The sequence below is a fragment of the Equus asinus genome, chromosome 17 (assembly GCF_041296235.1).
Source record: "Equus asinus isolate D_3611 breed Donkey chromosome 17, EquAss-T2T_v2, whole genome shotgun sequence".
Lineage (NCBI taxonomy): Eukaryota > Metazoa > Chordata > Mammalia > Perissodactyla > Equidae > Equus > Equus asinus.
In genome coordinates, this window is record NC_091806.1 from 11,395,824 (window position 1) to 11,407,833 (window position 12,010).

Below are 12,010 nucleotides of genomic sequence, written 5' to 3' on the forward strand. Positions count from 1 at the left end.
CGACACAGCGCAGACCTGAGCAACCGGAGCGAGCAGGGGTGGGGCAGCCTGGAGGGGAGAGCCCCTGCCCTCTCCTAGGCCTGAGCTGACGGCTGCTCCCCTCCTCCAGGGCGACACTCCCAGGCAGCGGGCTGAGAAGGCTCAGGACACCGAGCTGGCCGCCTACCTGGAGAACCGGCAGCACTACCAGATGATCCAGCGGGAGGACCAGGAGACGGCTGTGTAGCTGTGGGGCCCGCGAGGGCGGCAGGACACCGGCCAGAGGACCGGGCCCTCCTGCCCGCCTCACTGCCACATTCCAGTTGGACTGCCACGGGGGGACCCAGGCCCCAGGGAAGGAGCCCCGGGCTGCCCCCTGAGGAGCCGCCAGACCTAGGGCTGGACTCTGAGGAGCTGGGGGGCTCACCTGTCCCCCTGAGGCCCCAGTCTGACTACAGCCTCACAGGGGAACAGGAAACTGGACTGGGCTGGGCATGCCTTTGGGGGCTGGGCCTGGGCCACCTCAGGGCGGCCCTTCCTGGGGTTTAGGGGGCAGGGTGGGGCACAGGGGCTTGAGGCCCTATTGGGGAGCCTGCAGGAAGAGGTTTCCTAAGCCCCCGGGGCCTTTCAGAGCCCCCTTTGAGGCTCTGGCCCTCTGTGCCCTGACCCCACCCTCCCCAGGGCCTCCTCCTGGAAACGGAGCCGCTGCATTTGCCTGCCCACTGCCCTGCTTGGCACCTACCCCGTGACCCTCCCCATGTACCCAGTCATTGCAACGCCGACTGTGTGGCCTGGGGGCTGGGGTGGGCTCTCACGGTGACATGTTTACAGCTGGGTGTGACTCAGTAAAGTGGACTTTTTTCCTTTCTGCTTTTCTCTTTTTTTGAGGAGGAGGTCTTCCAGGAGCAGCGGGGTCCGCAGGGTTAGCCTTAGGGTGGGGGGCTGGACACCGTGACCCAGTTCCTTGTCGGGGCCCCTGTTCCCGACTAGGGGTGGGATCCGCGGGCCTGCCCGGGACCTGACCTCGCCCGGTCCGGGGAGGAGCTGATTTCCTCCGGCTTCCCGCTTCCCGCTTCCAGCAGAGAGGATAACAATGAAAGTGAAAGAGCGGTGGGGCGGGAGCGGCCCGATCCTTCGGCCCCTCGGCCCCTTGGCCTCGGGCACGCCCCCTCCCCCAGGCCCCAGAAGCGTTCGTAATTTAGAGGAGCGGGCGCGGTGGGCCCCGGGGTCAGAGGGGGTGAGCATCTGCAGCCGCCGCCGGGCCGGGTCTGGAACTTCTCAGACGGCTCTTGTCAGGCTCAAGTCTCACCAAATCCAGGCCCGCGGGCTCCGCTCCGCCACCGGCCCCCGCCCGCGCCCCCGCCCACCTGCGCTCCGGGAGCGGCGCCGCGCCCCCGCCCCGCGCGCTGGCCCTGGGGTGCCCGGCCCCAGCTCCCCCCGCACTGACCAGGGCGCGGGGAGGTGTGCATCAACTTGCACACTTGTTGAAGCGACCCCAGGTGGGGGCCGGCGCTCCTGCCCCAGCAGTCACGGGGGCGCTAAGGGCCGCGCAGGCCCTGGGAGGTGGCACGGGGCCTTGACGGGGCGAAACAGCGCGGCCGGGGGTCGGGGGACGGAGCCGCGCACAGGCTGAGATGCGGGCCCCGCGCGGGGTCCTGTGACACACCCCGGGCTCTGCGCTCCCTCCCAGTCTCTCTCTGAAGCTCCGCCGCCGAGAAGGGGAGCTGGCGTCCAGTGGGGAAAGGGGACGGCCCCGGGGCGGGGGCAGAGGGCGGGGGCGGGAAGCTGGGGCCCCGGACTGGGGGTGCCAGGGCAGGACGGAGGCCTGGGGCCGGGAGACCCCGGGCTCGGGGGAGGGGGGCCAGGAGCGCCCGGTCTGGGGCGGACGGCGCCCGCAGGGCGAGGGTACGGGCACGCGCGGCGGGAAGCTGGGTGGAAGCGCGGGGGCGCGGGGCGGGCGCGGAGGCGGGGACGCCGGGGTCGGGGGCGGTGCGGGTTTGAGGGGAGGGGGCGGGGCGGGTCTTTCCTCGGTGGGGGGGGGAGGCGGGGAGGGGGCGGGGGCCCATGTGACCGGCTCAGACCGGTTCTGGAGACAAAAGGGGCCGCGGCGGCCGGAGCGGGACGGCCCCGGCGCGGGAGGGAGCGAAGCAGCGCGGGCAGCGAGCGAGTGAGCGCGCGGGGCCCCGGAGGGCGCACGGCGGCCTGGCCCCTCGCGCGCTCGGCCGCTGCCGCCCAGGGGCTGGAGGCTGGGTGGGGGTCTGAGCTGCGTCCTGGGATCCAGGCATCCCCCGGGGAGACGCCTCCCGGCCGTGCGCCCCGGCCCCTGAAGTCCTCCCGCCGCCGCCGCCGCCGTAGCGGCCCCACCCTTTGGGCCTGGAAAATGGGGAGAGGGGGTTGGGAGGTCCACGCCCGCGGCACCCAGTGGCGAAGGGGACGGGCGGGGGCTCTGACCCGTGCTCTCCCCCCAGGATGCAGCACCGAAGCTTCCTCCTCTTCGTCCTCCTCACCCTGTTGGCGCTCACCTCCGCGGTGGCCAAAAAGAAAGGTGATCTGCGGGGTGGGGGACAGAGGAGGGCTGGAGATGGGCAGGTGAGCCCGGCCACCTGGGTTCCGAGGCCGGGACCCCAGGAGCGTGTCCCCGCGTGAGTCTCTCCGTGCCCCGGGTCCTGAACTGTGTTCCCCGTGCGTTGTAGACAAAGTGAAGAAGGGCGGCCCGGGGAGCGAGTGCGGGGAGTGGACCTGGGGGCCCTGCACCCCCAGCAGCAAGGACTGCGGCGTGGGTTTCCGCGAGGGGACCTGCGGGGCCCAGACTCAGCGCATCCGGTGCAGGGTGCCCTGCAACTGGAAGAAGGAGTTTGGAGGTGAGGTGGGGCGCAGGCGGAGGGCCCGCAAGGGGGGGCGCAGCCTCGCGGAACCCTGGGCGGACCTGTGGACGGAGGCCGCGGGCGCCCAGCTCTGACCCCGGGCGCTCTCCCGCCAGCTGACTGCAAGTACAAGTTTGAGAGCTGGGGGTCGTGTGATGGGGGCACGGGCACCAGAGCCCGCCAAGGCACCCTGAAGAAGGCACGGTACAATGCCCAGTGCCAGGAGACCATCCGCGTGACCAAGCCCTGCACCCCCAAGACCAAAGCTAAGGCCAAAGGTCAGCCACGGGGGGAGGGCGATCGCCGCCGGGGGCTGCCCCCACCTGTGAGGGGAATGGTTAAACCTGAAGTTTGGGGCCCTGGCGAGTGACCTCTTGACGTGTCTACACGGGGTTTGCCTGTCTTTAGCGATACCTTAGATGGGCAGGTACTGAAGGCAGCCCACCAAAGGTGCTCAGGGGATAGTCAATCTTCCGGCCCAAGCAAGGACAAAATTACAGTGTCCTGAGGGAGCGTTTGGCTTAGGATCCAGGGACATTGTCCTGGAAGGGCTCGGCTTTGTCATCGCTCCAGCATTTGGTCAGCTTGGCCCTTCCCGCTATGGGAAGGGCCTCACAGCCCTGCGTCCCCTGACCCATAGCTCCTTCCTGACTCACCGCGGCCCAGAGAGGCCAACAGGGTGAATCTGCCCATTTCTCGGATGAGGAGGCTGAGGCTGTGGTCGAGGGCTGCTGGGACCAGGCGTGGAACTGGGAACTGGGAGGTTTTCTGGATCCCCAGGGGACGTTTGAAGCTGGGGCGTGGGGAAGGTCCAGCATCATCATGGCTGCCCTGTCCCACCGCCTTCCAGGTCCGCTGATGGAGAACCACGAGGGGCAGAATTTTCTTCTCCCTCTGGTATGTCAGGAGGGTCTCTGCCAGGTCACCAGAAACCTGCTAATGCGGTATTTCTTGTTTTACAGCCAAGAAAGGGAAGGGAAAGGACTAGAGGCCAGCACTGGATGCCTGGGAGCCCCTGGCCTTACTGGGGGCCTGGCCCAGGCCCTGCCACCCACAGGCCCACGATGTAACCCGCCAGTGCCTTTTGTCTGCTCTGCTCTGAGCTGCCGATCAGGCCCTGCTCTTCCCTCTCTCTCCCCCACCCCCACCCCCACCCAAGTGCCCAAGGTGGGGAGGGACAGGGATTCTGTGCAGCTTGAGCCCCCCCAAAGCGATGGATTCCCGCACCCCTTTTGTTCTTCCCCACAATGATGCCATTGCTAAGAAACAAAATAAACTGTCGTTTTTCTCCCAATAAAAGTTTTTCTTTTAATATATAAAAGCCCCTTCCCAGAGAGTTTGCCGTTGTGACTTGTTGGGGGTGGGAGAGTGTGGAAGAAAAAGAAGGCTGAGGGTCGGGCGTTCAGGGCGGTGGGGCTTGGCCTCCAGTGCTCCCTGGCGCTCATGGAAAAAGCAGAATGGTTACGAAAATCTCTTCCAGAGCCCCTTACTGACCCGTGAAAGAGTACCCCCCCCCATCAGGTCCCCTAAGCCTTTCTGGGTCCTCCAGGGGCCACACCAGGGCTGAGGGAGAGGACCCTGAAGGTTCTAGAACTGACATTCCCACCTCAGGCAAAGGGCTTTCCGTCTAGCCCGCTGCCAATCAGCAAGGTTCCAGCCACTGGGAGAGTAGAGATGGGGCCGCTCTAAGGGCCGCCACCCCCCGTCACTGGGTCAAGTCCACCCCTATTCTCATCTGGTGACCCAGGCCTCGCTCACACTCTGCAGAGCCCAGCGGGGAACACTGCCCACCGCAGCGCCACCTTCCGTCTGTGTGACCCCCTTGGGGACAGGGGAGGGCTCTTCAGAATAAGGTGAATTATTCCCCCTCAGCTTGGGACCACGGTCCTAAGTGTGAATCTCGTCCTAAGTGTGAATCTCTTTGCTCCTAGCTGGCCCATCCGAGTATGACCTGCCGGGTGTGGGGGGCGTACCTCAGAGCCCTCTCTGCCTGGCCTCCAGCAAGCCCACCCGCCCAACCAGAACCTGGCTGAGTAGCTGCAGCAAGTGGGGGATTTCTGCCCTGGAGTGGGATTTGGGACAACGGGGCTGAGCCTACATGCGGGGTGCAGGGGGGACCAAGCACCAATTACAGCAGAATGGAGGGCCCCACCCTTCCACTGCCCTCGCAGCCTCCTTTCCCAAGCACAGGCGCCTTCCCTCCTCCCGAGGGGAGCCTGAGCTTCGGGCTCCATTGTCCATTGTCTCAGCCACGCTGGTTGGTCACAGGGGGCAGGAGCCCACGTAGACCAGTGCCCCCAGCTCCCTGAGGCAGGGCAACAGAGGGGACCAGGCAGTCCTGGTGCAGACGCTTCCTGGGGCTGACCCTCCCCGGCCTGAGCAGAGATCTGGTCTCTCCGATTCCAGCCAGAGCCTTTTCCTGAGCTCGCAGGGTCTTGGGGACCTCAGTTCTCCTCTTCAGTGAACAAGAACATGGAGAGGTGCCTGCAAATCTCTGCCCCACAGCAGCTGGCCTGTGTGGTCCCCCAGTGCACACATGCGACCACGAGCACCTCCTGCGGCACCCCTGCCTGCCTACCTGGCAGTGCCGATGTTCCGATACTGGCATAGCAGCAGGTGCCTGAATGTCTTTTTAAAGGTCGCGTTGCAGAGGGCGTAGCAGGCAGGGTTGATGGTGCTGTTGACATAGCAGAGCCAGTAGCCGATGGACCACACCGTGTCAGGGATGCAGCTCTGGCAGAAGGTGTTCACCAGGACCATGACGTTGTAGGGCGTCCAGGTGAGGATGAAGGCCAGCAGAATGGCAAAGATGGTCCGCGTCACCTTGCGCTCCCGGGCCGCCATCTGCCGCTTCTTGCGCACCTGGTTGCGGGCGATGCTGGCAAATTTGCGGGCCACGTTGGCCGCCGGACGCATGCCAGCTGGCGTGGCAGGCACAATCTCGATGGCTGTCACACACTCGTTGCCTGTCTGCTTCGTCACAATCTGGATCTTGGACCATTTGGAGGCAGGGTTGAGGGCCCGTGGCTGTAGGCAAGGGGCGGGCGTGGCAGGCGTGGTGGCCTCTGTGGTGGACAGCTCGGTGGGTGGTCGTTCCTTGGTGTTCTGGGTGGCACTGCCCGAGCTGGACTCATTGGAAGTGTCCTTGTCAGCCATTGGACGTGGCGGTGGTGGCAGGACCGGCGGAGGGGCCTCCTCTAGCTTCCCGTTGCGCAGCCCCTCCCGAGTGGCTTCCCCTGGTGGGGGTTTCTTGACGCTCTGCTTCATCAGGGGGCTCTTGAGGAAGGCCAGCGTCTTGGCTTTCTTCTCCTTGGGGCCCTCGGACCGGTGCTTGTGAACTCGGCTGCGACTGGCCAGGGAGATGTGAATATAGAGAACGGTCATGATGACCACGGGCAGATAGAAGGCAGCGATGGCCGTGCCGAAGGTCACCGCCGGGTTGGACAGGAACTGGATGAAGCACTGGTTGTCCGGCACTGTCCGCTTGCCCACCACAAACTGCCAGAACAAGATGGCAGGTGCCCAGAGCACGAAGGACAGGACCCAGGCAGCGGCGATCATGAGGCCTGCCATCTTGGTGGTGCGCCGGGCGGGGTAGGTGAGAGGCTTGGTGACGCAGAAGTACCGGTCAAAGCTGATAATGAGGAGGTTCATGACCGAGGCATTGCTCACCACGTAGTCCAGGGCCAGCCACAGGTCACAGACCACGGCGCCCAGAGGCCAGTAGCCCTTGATGATATAGACGGTGTAGAGATTCATGGAGAACGCGCCGATGATGAGGTCGGCGCACGCCAGGCTGAAGAGAAAGTAGTTGTTGACTGTCTGCAGCTGCCTGTTGACTTTGATGGACAGCATCACCAGGATGTTGCCCACCACCGTCACCAGGCTCAGGGAGCCTGTCACCGTGGCGATGAATACCATCTCCACTGTCTCGTAGCGGTTATGGGTTGATGTGACCAGGCGCACAGACTGGTTGCCCGAGCTGCCATTGACTGGTGTGAAGTTCGCCATTTTGGTTAGCCGTCGGGGGCGTGGGGGGGGCCGTGTCTGGAGGAGGAAGGAGAGAGAAGGGCTGAAGTGTCAAGGTGGATTAGAGGGGTCACGTGGGGTGAACTGGATCAAGGTGACAGAGGAACAGCATCCTGCAGAACCTTAGAGAACTCGGTCCCATCACTTCCTCCTTTATTCATTCGTTCCCCATTTGCTGAGTGTGAGCACTCAGGGTGCGCACAGTGTTCGAGGTGCTGGGGTTGCAGAAGTGAATGAGACACGCATGGAGGTTACAATCCACTCAGGGGAGCCATACCAACACACGAGCAACAGAGAAAGTGCTAGAAAGGAAACAAGGCAGAGCGGTGGTATGGTGAGGACCCACAGGGGTGGTTCCTCGCTGGGTGATCAGCGAAGGCCTCTCCAAGGAGGTGATCTGCAGGATGGCAAGGAGGGAGCCATATGAAGAGCTACAGAGGTGGCCTAGTCGGTGGCAATGGCGGGAGCAAAGGCCCTGGGCATGTGTGAGGCATGGACAGAAGCCCAGTGAGGCTGGGGCCCCAGGAAGTGAGGGGGAGGGGAGGAGTGGTCCCAGGGATCAGCATGGGGCTCTAGTCAGAAGTGTTCATTCTAACCACTCTCTCTCGGTCATTTCTTAACCAAACATGACCTGGGGATCTGTTCTCAGTCCCTACCGAAGACACTGAGGACAGAGGCAATTATATCAGCAGGTGACATTTACTGTCTCCTAAGTGCCAGGCACTTTCTACACTTTTTATAAGTACTAACTCATTTCACCCTCACAACAGACTTATGAAGTAGATACTGCTATTTTTCACTACTTACAAATGGGGAAATTGAGGCACAGAGATGTCAAATAACCTGACCAAGGTTCCACAGCTCCTTGACGTCATGTTGCTGTCCCAGAGCTGTCCCTTTGGGCAGAGGGAAGCCCAAAGAGCCACGGGAGCCAGTGACCCCACCTGGGGGAAGGCTTCCTTGAGGACCCGAGGTGGCATGAAGCTGAGGACATCCTGGAGGAGGAGGAGAGTGCGTGCCACTGTGGCATCCCTTCCCTGAGCCCTCACCCCTGCCCCAGCGCATGGGTAGCTGGGGACTGTCAGCAGCCAGGGGCTGAGACTCATGAGGAATCGTGAAGGGCCCACCAGCTGAGGAAGGACAGACACGGCTTCCCAAGGGCCAGGGTCTGCCCCGGCCGGGCCTAACAGGGACCCCAAAGGGTGAAAGAGCATCCCAGAAGGGAGAGAGGGGCTGCTACGGGGGAGCCTTTGGCTGGCCCCTGAGGGTGCCCCCTGACCCACCAGTGCACACAGACGGCACCCCAGCTCGGGTCCCCCAAGCGCAGAGCCCCTCCCCCTGAGCCTGTGCTCCCTCCCACCACGCTCTCCTCCATCCCTGCTCCCCTTCCTCTCCCATACATGTGAGGGAGGCCCACGCCCGTTGCGCTGTGCCAGGGCAGCCGCCCAGCCCAGGCTCCTTCACACCCGCCAACACGCACACCATTACACACACGCACACAGGCCCCATCACAGCCGCACCAGCCCCGCAGCGCGCTGTCGTATAGACGCAGTTCTGTGCGTCTGTGTGTGAGAGAAAGAGGCAGGGAGAGGCAGGGGCGTGTGGAGGAAGGCGCACTCACCCAGCCACCCGGGCTCCAAGGCCAGCGGCGGCAGCGGCGGCGTCTAGCCGTGTGGCCTCAGACGAGCCACCTCGCTTCCTGCACTTCTCTTTCCCAGAAAGGACTCCTGTCCTGGGACAACCTCCCGAGCAGCTATGGGGATCAGCAACTGAAACTCCATCTCCAGCAGGAAAATGCCCTGGGGGCTGGAGCCAAGAGCCAGCGTGACCCCCCCCAGCCTGGCCTCAGCCCCCATGATCCACCATCGCAGATACAGTCCCACCCTCCAGGTGGGCCTGGCAGTTCAAGTCCGCCTGCCAAATCCTTGGTTCACAGGAGGAGAGGCTCAGAGGGCTAGCCACCACCAAGGTCACAACTGAGTCAAGGGCAAAGACCAGGTACCCCCCTCTCCCCAGATTTCTGACAGCCCCTTTCAGCTCTGAGAGCCCCTGAAATGGAAGCTCACCCTCGGGGCAGGGAGGGCAGAAGCTGCCGGCAGGGAGAAGCCGCCCTCCCCAGGCCCAGGCAGGCGGGGGCCGGTGGGGGGCAGTGATCTGTCCTCCAGGCCCAAGGAAACCCTCGCTTTCACCTCCTGGGGCCAGGACACAGGCCAGTGAGATCAGAACGGGGCTGGAGATGCCAAATCGGAAAAACAGAATAGGTCTTGTTTATTGACTGTTAACTATGAGTCAGGAATCCCTCTGAGCTTTTTATATAGATTATCTGGTTTAATCCTTACAGCAGCCAGAAAAGGCAGGCACGATCGGATCGGGAGCCTCATTTTAGGGACGTGTCTTCTTACAGATGAGGATGATGTTAATTCACTTGCCCAGGGTGTGTAAGTAGGGACGGGGTGGGATTAGAACTCAGGAGCCACCTTCTCAACCCCAAGGTGCTACTGCCTCCGAGTTGATTTCCTGCCTCAGCTCTTCCTCTATCAAAACCACACAACTAGGGGTCAGTCAAGTGAGGCCTGGGGACGTCCCCTCCCATTCCCTGCCAGCTCCCCCGCTTAGTTTTCCCAGAAGAGCAGAGACCTCTTGCCTCCATTGGAGACATCTTGTCTCCAAGGAGGTGGCAGGTTTAGTCCCGCTCTGCCCACTTGGGGAGCTGCCAGCTGCAGACTTGGCGAGGCATAGTGTCCCCTGGCCCTCACCCCAAGCATGTTTCTGGATGACTCCGGGTCTCCCGCAGGTATTCTGACTGCAACCCTGTCTGGCATGTTCTCTATGATCCAGGCCGCCTGAGATCTGGGGAGGCGAGCAGCCGCCGCCCTGGGCTGTGCCTACCGCTAGATGGCAATGTCGGTCCCCGGGTGCCAGCTGCGGACCCAGGACAGGCGGCGGCTCCTCGCCACCGCCCCCAACTCCAACGCGACGGCAAGCACAGAGCAGGCCCCCGGCAGGGCCTTCCAGGGAGGGACATGAGGTCCCCTCGCCAGGCCCCGCCCAGGAGCTGCCTTCGGCTCCGCGCAGGGTTCAACGGTGGGAAAGTTAAGGGGGCCCGGATTTCCACCCGGCCCCCGGCGAAGAACGTGTGGGAGGGAAGGCGAGTGCGAGTTCTGTTTGTGTGTGTGATTCCTGGGGCGCGCGAGTAGAAGCTAGTAGCTGTCTGCATGTGCGTGTGTGTGCGCTCGGCCACGCCTGGATACCAGTGTGAGCTCGGGGGCACGTGTGCATGCCCGCGCCATGCGGACACGTGCATGTGCATGCGTGTGGGTGCCTGGAGTGCTGTGGCCTGGGGGATACACACGCTTCGAATGAGCCTGTACCTGTGAGCTTGTGTACACAAGCAAATTCGGGGCCGACAGTAGGTGACGGGGCCACATTCCAAATGCCCCTGCCGGAAGATTCAACCCAGACCTTGGCTGTCTGAGCGCGAAGAAGGTCGGGCCAAGAGCCAGTGTCTGGATGGCGCCCCGCCTGTGGGTGAGGAAGGGTCCCAGGCAGGACCACAGGGCCAGACTACACTGTGGGGCGCGACAGGCCCCCTGACCTGGGGGCATCGTCACAGCCGAGCGCGCAGTGGTGTCCGCGACCCCAAAGCTGCGGTGCGGAGTCCCAGCCTCAGGCTGACTTCTGTCGAGGAGCCGCTGCTAGAGTCGCCCGACCCGGCGCTGCGGGACACTAGGCTCAGCTCTGCGTGCCCACTGCGCGTTATCGCCAAAGGGCGCCCAGGCTGCGGGCGGGAGAGTGCGGGCAGCACCCCACAACAGGGAGGCCCGGCGGGGGCTTGGGTCAGGCGCGTGGAAGATTCTTCCCCTCCCACACTCCTAATCCTGCACCCCGCCGGAGAGGCACCGTCTGGCTCCAGCGGCTAGAGTGGGCACCCGGGTTCTCAAGCCCGGGCTTGGGCGGGCCTCGAGGGCCAGGTTGGGAGTCATTACTGGACCCCTCTGGAGGCTCCTCCACATCTCCGTGGCGGTGGATGGGGCCCCGTCTCTCCGGTGCCCCGCCCTCCCCCAACCCCCTAGCACGCAGTTCCTGCAGCCTCTGGGCGTGGGCACCGTGCTTTCCTGGGTCCTCGAGCCCCTCCTTTCCTGGACCAGACGGGAGCGCGTGCTCTGGACGCCGTGGGGGCGGGGGCTGTGGGGTGTGAGTCCTCGGTTCTTAGGGGTTCATTCTGGGGCTCCGGAAGGCTGTGGCCCTTGGATCTGTCCCTGGGGCTGGAGACGAGACTCAGGAGTTCAGGGAAGGGAGAAGGGGCGCAGGCGATTTGGCACAGACATTGCGCCTGACACTTCCGCCACGGGGCTCGGGGCTTGGCGCTGGATCTCCCGGGGTCTGAGCCTGGGGAACAGCTAGGGGTGGTCCTGGAGTGGGGGAGGGGCGCCAGGAGAGGGCAGGGGTGTCTTCTGTCGGGGTTCAAGGTCGCTGATGGAGGACTCCATGGACCGGAGTGGGCTGGCAGCGCCGGGAGGGGCAGGGAGACGGGCGGGAAAAACGCTTTTGGGGCTGCAGCGCCCGGCGCCCCGCAGAACTGCCAGTGGGTGGGCTGGAGTGCGGGGTCCCGCCCCCGACGGCTGCCCCTGGCTCTTTGGGGGCTGTGGGCGGGCACACCCCCCGACCTCCTGCATGTCCGTTCCTTCCCGGAGATGCACCTGGGGAAGCCTCCGAGAGACTCCGGGCCTTTCTTCCAGCGGGGCCCCTCACCCCCGGGCCCTGGGCAGCTCCCAGCACCGCGCTCGCCCCCGAGGAAGCCTGGGGTCCAGTCCCAGGCGGACCCGCCTCCGGGGAGCCTCAGAGGGTCCAGGAGCCCCGCGTCCTTCTCCCCCAACCTAGTCCCCCCGCCCCCGCGCCGCGGCGGAGTCACTTACCAGACACCTCCGCCCCGCTCCCCTCGCAACTGACAGACGGCGGGACAGGCGGGCGGCCCCACGGGCCAGCGGGCGGGGCGGGCGGCCGGGCCGCGGGCCGGGGGCGGGGACGGGGTGCCGAGGGGCGGCCCCTGCTCCGCCCGCAGCTCCCGGCGCTGTGGCTCCGACTCGCGCTCACGCTCGCACTTTTCTCCGAGCCGCGTGATGTCACGGGGAAGCAGC

At 64.6% G+C, this 12,010-nt stretch overlaps 3 protein-coding genes across 29 annotated transcripts in view; 2 read left to right on the forward strand and 1 right to left on the reverse strand.

Annotated features, from left to right (window-relative positions):
* Window positions 1-847, forward strand: part of DGKZ (diacylglycerol kinase zeta) — a 41,131-nt gene extending 40,284 nt beyond the window's left edge. For all 24 annotated transcript variants that reach the window (XM_044749782.2, XM_044749786.2, XM_044749784.2 and 21 more), the window contains one exon: window positions 110-847. In XM_044749782.2, the coding sequence (XP_044605717.1) occupies window positions 110-226 (117 nt within the window). In that variant the 3' untranslated portion in view covers window positions 227-847. The remainder of the gene's footprint in view (window positions 1-109) is intronic.
* A 224-nt stretch (window positions 848-1,071) lies between these two features.
* Window positions 1,072-4,164, forward strand: MDK (midkine). Of its 4 annotated transcripts, none has more exons than XM_070487599.1 (5): window positions 1,072-1,216; window positions 2,448-2,524; window positions 2,673-2,840; window positions 2,960-3,121; window positions 3,806-4,164. In XM_070487599.1, the coding sequence occupies exons 2-5, from the start codon at window positions 2,449-2,451 to the stop codon at window positions 3,829-3,831; spliced, it is 432 nt and encodes a 143-aa protein (XP_070343700.1). In that variant the 5' UTR covers window positions 1,072-1,216; window position 2,448; the 3' UTR covers window positions 3,832-4,164. The 4 variants fall into 4 exon arrangements, with proteins under 4 accessions (XP_070343700.1, XP_070343699.1, XP_044605727.2 ...); XM_070487598.1 differs by having other exon boundaries at window positions 1,204-1,478; XM_044749792.2 differs by lacking the exon at window positions 1,072-1,216 and adding an exon at window positions 1,788-1,884.
* On the reverse strand, window positions 4,131-11,923 carry CHRM4 (cholinergic receptor muscarinic 4). Its single transcript, XM_014861276.3, has 2 exons — window positions 11,789-11,923; window positions 4,131-6,890 (listed from the first exon to the last, which is right to left on the reverse strand). The coding sequence occupies exon 2, from the start codon at window positions 6,852-6,854 to the stop codon at window positions 5,418-5,420; it is 1,437 nt and encodes a 478-aa protein (XP_014716762.1). The 5' UTR covers window positions 6,855-6,890; window positions 11,789-11,923; the 3' UTR covers window positions 4,131-5,417.
* Window positions 11,924-12,010: the final 87 nt, after the last annotated feature.